Below are 16,255 nucleotides of genomic sequence, written 5' to 3' on the forward strand. Positions count from 1 at the left end.
AGTAATGATGCGGCACAGTCAGATGATGAAGAGAAGTTACAGTCTCAGACAACAGATACTGATGGTGGAAGGTTAAAACAGAAAACGTAAGTTACAATACATTCCTTTTCTTTATTTCACGCATGAGTTACGGTACATGTCTTTATTTCAAGCATTTATTTTAAAAATATGTGACTTGCCATACTATTTTAAATCTGTGTTCTATCTAGTTTATATGTCCATCTGCCACCAGCATTTCCTATCCCCAGCCAGGGCATTATGAGTTGTTCAAGGCTGTGTTGGTGGTCATTTCTATAATATCTGACAAATAGTAAATGATCAATAAATTTTGCATCATGCCTGCATTATTTTTCTGATGGTAGGTCCCAGAAGTTTTAGTAGAACATGATTGTTCTTGAAATTGCTTTCAAATCCTATTTGCTTTTCTAAACTCCACAATTTTTCCCAACTACTCCGTGTCCTAGTAAATTTCTCTTTCTCAATTTTAGTGACATCTGCAGTCTGCGTAACTTACACTTAAATTTTACCTTTATTTTATGTTATCTTAAAGTGTTTTCTGAGTTTTAAAAATTTTTTTAAATATTTTATTATTGGGGCGCCTGGGTGGCTCAGTGGTTTAAAGCCTCTGCCTTCGGCTCAGGTCATGATCCCAGGGTCCTGGGATCGAGCCCCATATCGGGCTCTCTGCCCGGCAGGGAGCCTGCTTCTCCCTCTCTCTCTGCCTGCCTCTCTCCCTACTTGTGATCTCTGTCTGTGAAATAAATAAATAAAATCTTTAAAAATATATATATATATTTTATTATTTATTTATTTCTCTATCAGAGAGAGAGAGACAGCAAGAGAGGGAATATAAACAGGGGGAGTGGTAGAGGGAGAAGCAAGCTTCCCACGAACTGGGAGCCGGATGTGGGGCTCAATCTCAGGACCCCGGGATCATGACCCGAGGTGAAGGCAGACGCTTGACTGAGCCACCCAGGCGCCCCTTCTGAGTTTTTTTTTTTTTTTTAAGATTTTATTTATTTATTTGAGAGAAACAAACAGAGCATGAGTAGGGGGAGGGCAGAGGGAGAGGAAGAAGCAGACTCCCCACATGAGCAGAGCACAGGACTCAATCCCAGGACCCCGGGGTCATGACCTGAGCCAAAGGCCAACCCTTAACCAACTGAGCTGTCAGACACCCTGTTTTCTGACTTTTATTTTTTTTAAAGATTTTATTTATTTGTCAGAGAGAGAGTAAAGCAGGGGGAGAAGCAGGCTACCTGCTGAGCAGGGAGCCTGATGTAGGACTCGATCCCAGAACCCTAAGATCATGACCCAAGGTGAAGGCACATGCTTAACCGACTGAGCCACCCAGGCGTTCCTGTTTCCTGACTTTCAAAAACAAGATAAATGGGTGCTAAATAATTAAATCATATGTTGCAAAAGGATTGTAATCATAACATCCTTCTGATTTCCTTACAAACATCTAGCAGAAATGGTGGGCATATAGATTTTGCTTGACTATACGCTGGTCATTTATTTGACAGTAATTCCCCAAAGCAAATTCTCCACTATACTCTGATCTTTGCCTAGTGTGGGAAGTGTATCAATGAAACCATTGAGAATTCTTAGAAAAGATCTACCCACAATACAGGTGTATGATGAAACCTCAGATTCCTGGAGCTCGGCTGTCCAGCAGTGGCAACTAGCAGAAATCAGAATTAGGAATGATTAAAGAGATAGGTAAACACCTAGGAGAACTGTCACTTACTCCATGCATTAAAGCTCATTCTTCTTCTTTCTTCTTTTTTTTATTTTAAGTCCTGCATGAGGCTTGAACTCAAAACCCTGAGACTAAGACCTAAGCTGAGAGCATGAGTTGGTTAACCCACTGAGCCACCCCGGTACCCTGGCTTATTATTTTTCTAAAAGAAAAACTCTTTAGGTTTATTCAAAGCCATTATACTTACTTTTTACATAATTTTTTAAAAATCTGGTCATCTGGTATCTGAGGTCAAAGCAAAATAGAAGTAGCAAACTGTGACAACGTGTAAGTTGACACATAAGAATGTCAGGTAATATTTTGATTACACGAAGGGAATCCAGAAAATGATAAAAGGACTCATACATAGCATAGCAATTCCATATGTTACTGCTTTCAACTTTTTCTCAACACGACACACACAAAACATGGTAATAGTTCCTCTGAACACTAGGCAAGCTAATGAATCTGCTAATGGCCAGAGGAGTCTGCCCAGGGTTCTGGCTTCCCTAGATCCTGCTCTGTCACCTTGAAGGCTGAGGGGGAGCTAATATTATGGCCCACTTACAATCCATATGAAAGGCCCTGGATATATTAAAAGTGAAGGTGGTAACTGGCTGTTTTTTTGTTTTTTGTTTTTTGTTTTTTTGACAGACAGAGATCACAAGTAGGCAGAGAAGCAGGCAGAGAGAGAGGAAGGGGAAGCAGGCTCCCTGCGTCACAGAGAGCCGAATGCAGGGCTCAATCCCAGGACCCCGGGATCATGACCTGAGCCAAAGGCAGAGGCTTTAACCCACTGAGCCACCCAGGCGCCCCTAACTGGCTGTTTTTTTTTTTTTTTTTTTTGTTTTTTTTTTTTTTTAAGATTCCGTTTACTTATTTGACAGACAGAAATCACAAGTAGGCAGAGAGTCAGGCAGAGAGAGAGGAGGAAGCAGGCTCCCCGCCGAGCAGAGAGCCCGATGAGGGGCTCGATCCCAGGACCCCGGGATCATGACCCGAGCCGAAGGCAGAGGCTTTAACCCGCTGAACCACCCAGGCGCCCCTAACTGGCTGTTTTTAATAAGGAAAGCAGTTTATCGAACATTGAGTGCCGTTGAAGAAGTCACAAAAACACATTTTAGAAATGTTCTCATCAAAATGATTAAAATATGCTTTCTTGCCTAAATAGTAGTAAACCTGTAATTATCCAGAAAATATAACTTCCGAGTTATAGGTAGCAGAGACCTTATAATGATTTAAAAAAAAAAAAGATTTTATTTATTCATTTGAGAGAACGCATGAGAGAGCGAGCAAGCGAGAGAAGGTGAGAGAACACAAGCAGCGAGAGGGGCAGAGGGAGAAGCAAGCTCCCCGCTAAGCAGAGAGCCTGATGTGGGGCTTGATTCCAGGACTCTGGGATCACGACGTGAGCTGAAGGCAGATGCTTATCTGACCGACTAAGCCACCCAGGAGCCCCATGATTTTTTTTTTTAAGATTTTATTTTTAAATAATCTGTACACCCAACATGGGGCTCTAAAACACAACCCTGGGATCAAGAGTCACATATTCCACCAACTAAGCCAACCAGACACCCCAAGATCTTATAGTGATTTTTTTTTTTTGAGCGAGAGAGATTGAGAGCACACATGCAAGTGGGGGGGGGGTGGAGGGTGTTAGGGGAGGGGAGAGGGAGAGAGAGGGCATGGAGCCTGATGTGGGGTTGGATCTCATGATTCTGAGATGAACTCAAGAGTTGGACACTTAACCCACTCTGCTACCCAGGCACCCCCTTATAGTAGTTTTAAAAATGGTTTATCATCTGTGTTTTCTTATTATCAAAACCAAAACAGGGACTCCTGGCCTGGCTGGCTCAGTCAGTGGAGCTGCAACTCTTGATTTCAGGTTTGTGAGTGTAAGCCCCATGCCAGGTGTAGAGATTACTTTAACAACAAGAACAGAAAAACTAATACAGAAATATGGAAAATGAGAGTCTCATACTCTCACCCCCAGACATAACCAGTGTTAATAATCACGTGTATTCTCCATAGAATTTTTTTTCCTCACAAAAGTAGGATTAATACTGTGCCTGTAGTTTGTTGGCTTGCTTTTTTTTGCGACCCCCACCCCCTGCTTTATTTTAAAGTAAACTCCATGACCAACGTGGTGCTTGAACTCACAACCCTGAGATCAAGAGCCACATGCTCTGCTGACTGAGCCAGCCATGTGCCCCGTCAGCTTATTTTTGTTTGTTTGTTTGTTTTATTTTTATTATTTTATTTATTTATTTTAAAAGATTGGTTTTATTTATTTGACAGAGAATGAGAGAGCGCAAGCAGAGGGAGCAGCAGAGGGAGCGGGAAAAGCAGGCTCCCTGCTCAGCAGGGAGCCTGATGGGAGGCTTGATCCCAGGATTCCAGGATCATGACCTGAGCCAAAGGCAGTCACTTAACCATCAGAGCCATCCATGTGCCCCAAGCTTGCTTTTTAAAGAATACATGATACATAATGTACATCTTTTCATTCCAGTATCAGTAGTAAATATATTATAGCCTTTCTGTCAGCCAGACATCGGAGTTCAGTGCTGTAAATATAATAGTTAAGACAGTCATAGTCTCTGCCCTCCTAGAGCTTCCAGTTAAACAGATACTTAAACATAATTGCACAGATAAATCTAACTACATTTGTAGTAATTGCAATAAAAGAAATACATGGGGTACTGTTGGCATATAAAACAGGAAAACCTGCTCTAAAGAGTCAAGAAGGGCTTTTCTGAGAAATAATGTTTGGTCTAAGTCCTAAAAGATGAGTAGAAATTAGCCAGGGGAGGAATGTTCCAGGCAGAAATAGCATGTGCATTGGCCCTGAGGTGACTGAGAGCTCAGTACTTCGGAAGAACTGAGGTTTGCCTCATTTATTTTATTGCATTCCATTTTGAGAATATACTGGCATTTACTTATGCATTGCTCTGTTAATGAAAAATCAGTTTGTCTCTACTTTTTATGCTTTTTCCCCCTACTTTTTACACTTTGTAAATAATGCTGCAGTGAACATCTTTGTATATATAGCTTAGCAGCTTATTCAGGTACTATCCTTTAATATCATGAACTCCCATGAATTGGTAAAAATTTCCGCCTATAAATTCTGTTTTGGTTTTAGATATCATGTATATACTGTGCTTTGTTTTTTATGATCTTGATACATGAAATTCGAGACTGAGATTATTAGAAAAGGAATAAGTAAGTCCTATTTATAGAAGCTTGAGATGCATCCTTGCATTACCTTGTGTTTGGGAATACTTCCCGGGAAAGCTCAACCTAACTGTATTGCATGCAAATACCCAAACTGAAAGAGAGGAGACAAACGGCCATCATAGGGTACCAAACATTTTATTCTGTAAGTAAATACCTCTTTATAGTTTCTTTCTTTCTGTCTGTCTTTTTTTTAAGATTTTATTTTTAAGTATTCCCTATACCCAAGATGGGGCTCGAACTCAGAACCCCAAGATCAAGAGTCACATGCTCTTCTGACTGAGCCAGCCAGGCATCCCTATAGTTTTTTTATTGGTAGAAATGTGTTTCTAAGGATTACTCTTTTTTTTTTTTTTTAAGATTTATTTACTTATTTTAGGGGGAAAAAGAGCTGGAGCTCACAGTGGGCCGGGGAGGGGCCAAGGGAGAGGAGAAGCATCTCAAGGAGACTCCATGCTGAGCTCAGAGGCCAAAGTGGGACTCAGTATCATGACCTAAACTGAAACCAAGATTCAGACATTCAACCAACTGAGCCACCCAGGCACCCCAAGGATTATTACTCTTTAAAGCAGTCTTCTCAAAGACATTCTCATTGCAGATTAATGGCCTGACCTGAGACACACTAAATCATATGATCTGCAGATGGGTCTCAGGTTCATGCGCTTTAAACACTCCCCTCCCACCCCATCCCCACCAATTTTTTATTCACCATTGAAAGCCAGTGCTTGAGGAGTGCCTGGGTGGTTCGGTCAGTTAAACGTTCTCGGTCAGTTAAACGTTAGACTCTTGATTTCAGCTCAGGTCATGATCTCAAGGTTGTGAGATCAAGCCCCTTGCTGGGCAAGGAGCCTGCTTGGGATTCTCTCTCTCCCCCTCTTCTCGTGACCCCTGACCTTTGCTTGAGCTCTTTCTCTCCCAAAGAAAGAAAGAAAGAAAGAGGGGGAAAAAGGGAAGGAAGAAAGGAAGAAAAGAAAAGAAAGTAAACCAGTGCTTTAGAGTATATGATGCTGTACATCCAGAAGTACCTGTATTTTCTTTGTAGCCATATTGACTTGAATGTATTTATTCCATAGAACAAAGGATACAGGAACTCAAAGACCTATTTTTTATGTTAAAAAGGAGTTATTTCAAAATAATGTACTTTTCTTGTGGCTGTTATGAAATTATCTGTGAATTATTGAGCTTTTACAGTTAGTTAATAATTTTGGTTTTGGGGATCACCTGGGTGGCTCAGTTGGGTAGGAGTTCATGATCTCAGGATCCTGGGATGGAGCCCTGGGTCAGGCTTCTTGCCAGCAGGGAGTCTGCTTGTCCCTCTCCCAGTGCCCCTCTCTCTGCTCATGAGCTTGCTCTCTCTCAAATAAATAGGTAAAATCTTTTAAAAAAATAATTTTGGTTTTTTGTATTTTTGGTAAGGACTCAACTAAAGAAGTTCTTAGGAAAATCAGTAAAGAGAGCAAAGCACCTTGCAGAGGAATATGGTGAACGTGCTGTGAATAAAGTTAAAAGTGTTAGAGACGAAGGTAAGTGAAATAGAACATTGCAAGTGAATATTTAATTGATTTGTAATCATCCAAATTTAGCCTATAATTTATAAGAGGCATTCTTATTGAAATTAAGAAACCTTGGTAGCAGACATCTTAGCATTTCAATAAATCATGTTATTCTAGGTATCACTTAATTTTATGAGCAGGAAGAAAAATAAATTTGTTTATCTTGAACATGAATTTGTACATACTTTGTAAGTATGGCAACCTGGAAGAGATGAGTGTTCATTATTCAATTGTAAATTAGTTTTGTAAGGTTAGTTTTTATAAATATTTTCAAAATTTGGAAAATTTTCTAAATTTTTACAGATCTTCACTTCCTGTGTCATTTGTTATAATTGTACTCATTTATTTTATTTAATAAGAACTAATACAGTAATTATTTTGTGCTAGACACTGTTCTAAGCACTTGGATCTATATTCATTCATTTACCCTTCATAAAAACTCTGTGAGGTATGTGCTATTATTATCTCCATTTTACAGATGAGAAAACCAAGGCACAAAAAGGTCCAGTGCTTTGGCTATGGTCACACAGAAAATAAATGACAGAGCTGGATTTGGACCCAGACAATCTGGCATGATCCCGTGCTCTTAACCAATATGCTATTTAGTAATAGACAGATACTGTTTTTCCATTTAATAAATTTTCTTGATTAACAGTAGAATGAAAATCTTGATAGTAACTTTATCTACATTAGCCAGTGATGATTTCTGTATTGCTTTTCTATTCAGTGTTTCATACTGATCAAGATGATCCTTCATCAAGTGATGATGAGGGAATGCCATATACAAGACCAGTCAAATTCAAAGCAGCGCATGGTTTCAAAGGACCTTATGATTTTGATCAGATCAAAGTGGTGCAAGATCTTAGTGGTGAGCATATGGTAAGCAATCTTTATATTTTTCAGGATTGATTCTGTTTTCATTGAGAGAAGTACTTTGGCTTCTATAAAGCCAATCTCTTATGTACATAATTTTGCTAACCTGATTCAAGAAAAGTAAATTAATATTAATAATGATTTAATGCCTAGGTAATGCAGAGTCTATTTCTGGATTATTGTTTAGGAACTGAAAGGTTTTTTTAATTTTTTTAAAAGATTTTATTATTTATTTGTTTGAGAGAGAGTGAGAGAGAGAGAGGATGAGAGGGGAGAAGGTCAGAGGGAGAAGCAGACTCCTCGTGGAGCTGGGAGCCCGATGCGGGACTCAATCCTGGGACTCCAGGATCATGACCTGAGCTGAAGGCAGCGGCTCAACCAAATGAGCCACCCAGGCACCCCAGGTTTTTTAAATTTTTTATTTAAATTTTAGTTCATTAACATGCAGTGCAGTACTGGTATCAGGAGTAGAATTCAGTAATTCATTACTTATATACAATACCCAGTGCTCATCAAAGCAAGTGCCCTCCTTAATACTCATCTAGCCCATCCCCCCTCCACCTCCCTCTGTCAACCTTCAATTTGTTCTCTATTGTGAAGAGTCTCTTACGGTTTGGGGCACCTGGGTGGCTAAGTCAGTTGAGCATCTGACTCTTCTTTTCAGCTCAGGTCATGATCTTGGGTTTTGGGATTGAGTCCTTTGCTGAGCTTTGTGTTCAGCGGGGAGTCTGCTTGAGATTCCCTCTGTTTCCTTCTCTCTCAGCCCCTCTCTCCACTTGTGCGTGCATGCGCTCTCTCTCTTTCTCTCTCTCTTGCTCTCGCTCTCTGTCTCTAAAATGAATGGATAAATCCTTAAAAAGAAGAGTCTCTTACGGTTTGTCCCCCCCCCACTTCCCTACTGTTCATCTGTTTTGTTTTTTAAATTCCATATATGGGGGCATCTGGGTGGCTCAGTCGTTTAAGTGGCTATGTTGGGCTCAGGTCATGATCCTAGAGTCCTGGGATTGGACCCTGCATCAGACTTCTTGCTCAGTGGGGACTCTGCTTCTCCCTCCCCCTTCTCTTGTGCTCTCGCCTGTTCTCTCTCTCTCTCTCTCTCTCTCTCTCCCCCTCTCAAATAAATAAAAATAAAATCTTAAAAAATTAAATTCCACATATGAGTGTGAAATCATATGGTATTTGTCTTTCTCAGATTGACTTACTTTTACTTAGGATAATACATTCTAGCTCCATCCACGTCATTGCAAATGGCAAGATATCATTTTTTCTGATGACTGAGTAGTATCCCATTGTATATATGTATATACCACATCTTCTTTTGCCATTCATCAGTCAATGGACATTTCTGCTCTCTCCATAGTTTGGCTGTTGTTGATAATGCTACTGTAAACATCGGGGTGTAAAAACCCTTCAAATCTCTATTTTTGTATCCTTTGGATAAATACTTAGTAGTATACTTGCTGGATTGTAGGGTAGTTTTATTTTTAGTTTTTTGAGGAAACTCCATATTGTTCTCTGGAGTGGCTCCACCAGTTTGCATTCCCACCAACAGTGCAAGAGGGCTCCCCTTTCTCCACATCCTTGCCAACACCTGTTGTTTCTTGTGTTAATTTTGGCCATTCTGACAGGTGTGAGATGGTATGTCATCATGGTTTTGATTTATATTTCCCTGATGATGAGCGACATTGAGCATCTTTTTATGGGTCTGTTAGCCATCTGGATATCTTCTATGGAAAAATGTCTATTCATATCTTTTGCCCATTTCTTAACTTTGTTATTTGTTTGTTGGGTGTTGAGTTTGATAAGTTCTTTATTTTGGATACTAACCCTTTATCAGATATGTTGCTTGTGGGGTTCTGGCTGGCTCAGTCGTTAAGCCTCTGCCTTCGGCTCAGGTCATGATCCCAGGGTCCTGGGATCAAGCCCCACATGGGGCTCCCTGCTTCACGGGAAGCCTGTTCTCCCTCTCCCACTCTCCCTGCTTGTGTTCCCTCTCTGGCTGTGTCTCTCTGTCAAGTAAATAAAATCTTAAAAAAAATTTTAAAAGATATGTTGCTTGCAACTATCAAGAAGTGAAAGTTTTTGTTTTTAAAGATTTTACTTATTTGAGAGAGAGAGAGAGCATGAGCAGGGGGAGGGGGGCAGAGAGAGAGGGACAAGGATACTGTGCTGAGCATGGAGCCCAATGCTGGGCTTGATCCCAGGACCCTGAGATCGTGACCAGAGCCGAAGTCAGACACATAACCAACTGAGCCACCCAGGCACCCCTTAAGAAGTGAAATTTTTTGAATAAGTAAACTCTAGGCCCATATCATGAAGAAAGCTATGTAAAGGTACCAGACTTTAAAGCAGTTAAATTTGCAGGGTGGTCTGTGTCTTTGGAAACCATTTAAAATGTTCCCAGGGTATATTTTTAAAAGATTTGATTTATTGAGAGAGAGAGAGAATGAGCGAGCAGGGGGAGGAACAGAGTGAGAAGAACGAGCAGATGCCATGCTGAGCCCAGAGACTGATGCGGGGCTCGATCTCATGACCAGAAGATCGTGACCTGAGCCGAAATTGAGTTGGATGCTTAACTAACTGAGGAACCCAGGCACCCCTCCCTGGGTGTATTTTAAATAATGAACACAAATATTGCAGTAGGTTCGTGTATTTTGTAAAATGGCAGCTAAAACCAGAAGAGAGAGGTATAAGTTTTCTACCAGAGTAAAAATGTACCAAAGTGGGGATAAAGTACACAAGTGGTATTGTAGTTATACCCCTTGAAAATGCCAGGAACACAGGGAAGCTGGTAATAAACTGCTGGACAGGACAATGATGCTGTCGGTCTTTGATCAGGGAATCTATTTTTCTATTTAGATTTTAAATCCAAGATGTGACTTAACTGGAAGGAAGCGACCATAAACACATCAGATGGCAGCCAGATTGGAATTTAAACTTCAGTGCTTATGATCTCCACATAAAATACTTGATTTGATTTTAGTAACTTCCTTAAGGAACTGATGAACTTCCTTGTACTGTTTTGATTCACTTTCATTATTTCCAGTTTTAAGTAAAGTCTCATTGTAGTAGGTTCCCAATAACAAATTTCTTAATATGCTTGCATTTTATGGAAATGAATGTTATTTCAGTATATGAACTATTGCCTCTAACTTGGATAATCTTTTTTTTTCAAGTTTATATTTATTTTTAAGTAATCTCTACACCCAACATAGGGCTCAAACTCATGACCTAGAGACCAAGAGTTGCATGGTCTCCCAACCAAGCAGGCACCCCTAAGTTAGATAATCTTTTTGATCTGCATACATATGTGTTGTAATAGTAGTTATAACAACATTTGTTGTAATAGCATTTGGCTTTTCCAAGTTAAGGGTTCATGTTCTTAAATCACGCCACCCCCACCTCCCGACACATACCCACACAATTCCCTATTGCTAGCAGTATCTGGGAATTCTAACCATACACTGTAAAATCTTGTTTCTGGGGGGAAAACAGGTTGAGATCACACCATTCCAACACTTGCAAATGCCCAGTGCCATGAGGGTCACTGCTGACATGGGCCTGTATTTCCCTCAGCCTTGGTCAAGGGTATTAGTTGCATCCTGAGGCCTCTGCCTCCTCCAGTGCCACTCCCTCTTCTGTTCAGATAGGAGACTGAAATCCCCAACTAGGATTTGTGTTTTTACAATGATTTATGGCTTCCTCGGAACTCCGTTTCCATTAATTTGTAGACAAGGCTTGGGGCTTTGAACTTGTTAGTTTAGATTACAGTAAACTGCTGCTATCTTATCCTACTTTTCTCTTAAAAGTTGCTCTTTGTGCTGTTGTGTCATCATTGAACTGTTGGCCTTAAGTGGTATTAGTAATATGAGGATTATCTTAGTATCATTTGGAATAATTCTTTACTTTGGTTTTAAAATAATGTTTCAACTCTTAGGGGTGCCTGCTTGCTCAGTCGGTAGAGTATGTGACTCTTGATCTCGGACTTGTAAATTCAAGCCCCACATTGGGTGTAGAGATTACTTAAAAATAAAATGTTAAATGTTTCAACTTCTAAAGAAATAACTCTGAACCTTTCTTTGTTTTTATAGGGAGCTGTTTGGACCATGAAATTTTCTCACTGTGGCCGATTACTTGCCTCAGCTGGACAAGACAATGTAGTGAGAATATGGGCTTTAAAAAATGCTTTTGACTATTTCAACAATATGCGAATGAAATACAATACCGAAGGTATTTTTTATTTACTTGTGGGCCTTAAAATTCTAGAGACATCTGGTATTTTTACATTTTAGGTATAATAATGCCCTCTTCTCTGGCAACCATTTGCAGCAACCACTATTTTTAATAGTGGCCACAAACCTAAAAGTAGAACAGAAGTCAACACCGAAAAAGCATCTGAATCCCATGGAAAACGCTACCATAGAGCTTTTGACTTTATCCCATTTGAAGTATTGTGCAGAGTTTAATTCATCAACTATTGAGAACAAAGTTGCTTGGTTTCCCCTGACAACCTTTAGTTCTCTCCTGGGTTTAAATGAAATAACCTGATTAATTTAGAAAAGGAATGAGAATAATAATATCCATCCAGTAAGGAAAGAAAAAAGGAGACCCAGCCATGAAAAGGAAATATGATTTGTCAGTACATCAGAGGTATATGAAAAAAGGTTAAATGGCAGAGAGAAACCTCAGAATGTGATGTGTGTACACCATGATTACAACTGTATAAAATATTTCTGTATATTGGTAACTTACCAGGAAAGCATGTAGAACTGATGTAGGTAAGAGCTTTATGTTTATGGGATTCTTTTCTTATAATTATTTAACTACAATAAATTTTCTCCACAAACCCCTCCCTTCCACTCCCATCCTCGCCCTAGCCCACTAAGACTGAAACCAAGAAGTTAAGGGATGGGAGAAAGGAGACTAGGTGGCCACAGGCTGGAGGATAGGGCATATTTAAAGCACCGGTTTGAGGAACATAGAAATCTGGGGAGATCCACTAAACTGGCAAATGATCCCTGTATACTTTAGTGGCCCTGTGGGTATTGCTTGCATTATAATACATAATTGAAGATGAAATTGGGTTGGCAAAAAGTTAAACTGTGTTTACAATACATTTTTTTTATTGCCCTGCCTGGATCAGAAAGACTGTTCCAGCGACCCTTGCGACTTCTACCACCCCAGACCCTTTGTGTTCCTTTATTGTTCATCTTGTTTGTATTCACTATGAATAATGAAGATTTAATAATATTTTATTAAATTGACGATATGGTTATTCTAGATTTTATGATAAAAATGATAAAGCCTATTATTTTGGTGCCCAGAGAATTAATACTTCACTTATTTAGAAAATGTGTTTTTTCAGAATGTTATATTCTATGACTATTAATTAGGTGTTCATGTGTCATTATTTCTGATTGATGTGTGTGTGTGTGTGTGTGTGTGTGTATGTACATGCCTGTTTATAATTATTATTTTGTTTTTAGGACGTGTATCCCCGTCACCTTCTCAGGAAAGTCTGAATTCATCAAAGTCTGATACAGATACAGGGGTATGTTCAGTATTTTATGGTTACTCTAGTTAAGTACTATAATTTGATTTGTTTACCACGAAATACCTTGTTGTCTGTCAGAAATTACAGTTACATGAAAACAGTTAATTAAGATACATTAGAGATAAGAGTTTCTTCTGTTAGAAGTGGTAAATGAAAAATTGTGATATTTAAAAGCTGTCATACAGTGCATGATACTACTCCAGCTACCAAACTACTAATACAAACTTAAATAAACAGAATCCCTTCCCCTCAAATCCATGTTACAATTTTAAAAAATATTGGATACTGAATAAGGAGTGATAGAGGAAAGAAAAAAGTGCAGGAATATTTTAATTTTTCCATCTTCTTGGTTTAATAAATGCTTCCTCACAGTTTCAGGTAGTTTAAAATATTTTGATGGTTTTCATTTGGTCTGATAGCTGGAAGGTTAAATATAACCAATTTTACACCTAAAAAGCAAACTGGAGAATATTATTCTAAGCTGTCCCTTGTGCTTCTTGTGTATTGACCTAGACAAGGGTGATGTAAAACGAAGAACCTAAAATGTCCACCTGCTCAACAGTATTTTCCTGAAATTTCATTGTCTTTATAGTATTTGACACTAATGTTTCCCTACTCTAAACATACTCCTCTCAGCTTTCTAAGGTTCTATTTTTCCTTGTTCTCTTCCTACACCCTTGCTGTCTCTTCCTCTTTCTCTCACTTAAATGGTGCTGTTTTTCAGAGTTGTGTCCTTGGCCATCCTTGTCTGACATATTCATTTGTTGCCTCCAGATCTGAATTGGCTTTTACCTTCATAATTCTTGCCTTTGAGAATAGCTTGATGGTTTCTAAACAAGCAGAAGATCTTACTGGGCATGCTACCCTTTTCACGTAACAGTGTGTGTAGGATCTCTCCATCGGTGTATTTACCACTCACACTGGCTGATAGGTCTAAAACTGAACTCCCTCAACAAATGTTTTTTGAGTGCCTGTTAATGTGCCAGATACTGCTAGATTGCATAGAGTCAAATGAGACATAGTCTTTGCCTGGGGACTGTGCTAACTGGTGAAGTCAGTGTATCCACAATTCTAGTATTGGATGGGAATATTCTACAGAAGGTACCACACAAGTACAGGAGTTTTAGTTATCCCAACAAATCAGAGCGTGAGCAAAGTCTTCCTGGAGGCTTTGTGTGCGAGCCAGGAGTTCGCTGTGTGAGAGAAGGAAGGCAGCAGAGCATGGGAGCGATCAGCTAGTGCAGAGGCCTGGAGGCAGAGATGGCCCAGCACGTTAAGGGTGCTGCCGGAAGTTCCATGTGGCTGGAGCCAAGCGGGCGTGCGTGAGAGTTGGAGGAGAGGTAGACAGGATTAGGATTTTCAGTGGTCCTTTGTGTTAAACCAAGACGTTTGGACTTTGTCCTGTAAACTGCAGGGGAGTGGGAAGGGGCTTTCAGGGGCTTCAATCAGGAGCTTAATTAAAATATTAAGATTTTTGTTTCCGGGAGAGCTTTCTGGTAAATACTGTAAAGGATCAGCTAAATGGGGGCTCCAGGCTAGAGACAAGGGAGACTACTTAAGAGGGTATTAACCCAGGAGAGAAACGGTACTTTGATTATGAAGCAGTGAGTCTAGAAACCATAATGATGAGCTGAATTTGAGAGACCATGGAAGAGATAGGATCTCTGGCACTTGGTGACCAACTAGCTGGGTTGGCAGGTGAATAGTTTAGGACGATTCCCAGCTGTCTGGCTTGAGTAACTGGCTAGATGTTAATGTTCACTCATGGAAATATTTTTATTACCTACCTAGAACCCTGCTTCCCTCTTTGAGCCTTTAATGGCATCACCATCCATGAGTTACTTTTTTAACTTCGTCAGAAGATACTCTATTACTTTTTTCCTTACCCAGATACCAAATGAGTTATAAATTTCTATCCACTCTGCCTCCATTTACAAATGCCTGTGGAATCTGTTCGCTCATTCTCCGTTGTCACTCATATTATCTAGGCCTTCAACATTCATTGAGATGTTTGCTGTAGCTTCCTAATTGCTTTTTCTGTCTCCGGTCTCTACGCAATTAAATTTTCTATACTGCCACCAGCTTTTTTTCAAAATCCCAATCTGATGCCATTTTGTGGTTTAAAATCTTTTGATGGCTCCTTGTCACCTGCAGAATAAGGCCCTTCCTGATACTGCCTCACCTTACCCTTTTAAAAAAAATTTATGATAGCAGATGCAATTTTTTAAAAAAAGATTTTACCTATTTGAGAGTGAGAAAGAGAGAGCATGATCGGGGGAGGGGCAGAGGGAGAGGCAGACTCCCTGCTGAGCAGGGAGCCTAATGTGGGGCTCGATCCCAGGAGGCCAGGATTATGACCTGAGCTGAAGTCAGATGCTTAACTGACTGAGCCACCCAGGAGTCCCCTCATCTTACCTTTTTAACTCTGTTCTAATTTCCTGGTGCCTATGCAGCCTACTCACCATGCTGGACATGGGTCTATACCCTAGCCATTCTTTTACTTTCCTGCCTTTGTCTGTGCTATTTGCTTTGCCCTCAGTGCCCTCCTTTTCTCACTGCCCTCCCTTTTCTCACTGGTCAGAGCCCTGTTCATTCTTCAAGATTCAGTTCAAAAAAAAGAAAAAGGATTTGGTTCAAATATCTTATCGTCTCTTAATATTTTCCCTGAACCAGGCAGGCAGAATTGTTCCTCATTTTTATTCCGACGGAACGTTACAGGTATTTTGACACTGATATTACTTACCATGTCTTCTTTGGCAATTTGTCTCACTGGCTAGACTCTGGGCTGATTTAAGGCAAAAAACTATAGTTCATAGATCTTAGTGTCCTTGGAACCTAACCCCATGCCTGACTGTAGTGGGCCTGAATCAGTGTTGAACTCCTCCTTCTGTGACTTTGTTCCTGTCCTCCTTATCTGGAGGCCTGTCATCTCCCTTCTTTCTGTTCGAAGCTTGCTGGTTCTTCAAGGCCCACTTCCTCCATAAAGCCTTCACTGACTAATGTAGCAGTAAAAATTTTAACCACTTTGCTTTGGGGGAAAGGTTTTGCTTTTATTAGTTTAATTCACCGTAAAGCTTCCAGGCATTGATTATTATTAAAAACTGGAACTATTTGTCCCAACTTGTATTTCAACAATCCTACTAACAGATCATTTTATGTATTTTTTATTTTTTTTTAAAGCTTTTGCTTATTTATTTGACAGAGATCACAAGTAGGCAGAGAGGCAGGCAGAGGGGTGGGGGGGAAGCAGGCTCCCTGCTGAGCAGAGAGCCCGATGCAGGGCTCGATCCCAGGACCCCGGGA

General features: G+C 40.0%; 1 protein-coding gene across 1 annotated transcript in view; it reads left to right on the forward strand.

Annotated features, from left to right (window-relative positions):
- WDR44 (WD repeat domain 44) overlaps nucleotides 1-16,255 on the forward strand; it is an 87,273-nt gene that overhangs the window by 48,144 nt on the left and 22,874 nt on the right. The window contains exons 8-12 of the mRNA XM_080795828.1: nucleotides 3-86; nucleotides 6,389-6,495; nucleotides 7,253-7,404; nucleotides 11,490-11,628; nucleotides 12,885-12,949. Of these exons, the coding sequence (XP_080651954.1) occupies nucleotides 3-86; nucleotides 6,389-6,495; nucleotides 7,253-7,404; nucleotides 11,490-11,628; nucleotides 12,885-12,949 (547 nt within the window). The remainder of the gene's footprint in view (nucleotides 1-2; nucleotides 87-6,388; nucleotides 6,496-7,252; nucleotides 7,405-11,489; nucleotides 11,629-12,884; nucleotides 12,950-16,255) is intronic.

This window comes from Martes martes (assembly GCF_963455335.1).
Source record: "Martes martes genome assembly, chromosome: X".
In the NCBI taxonomy this organism is placed as follows: Eukaryota; Metazoa; Chordata; class Mammalia; order Carnivora; family Mustelidae; genus Martes; species Martes martes.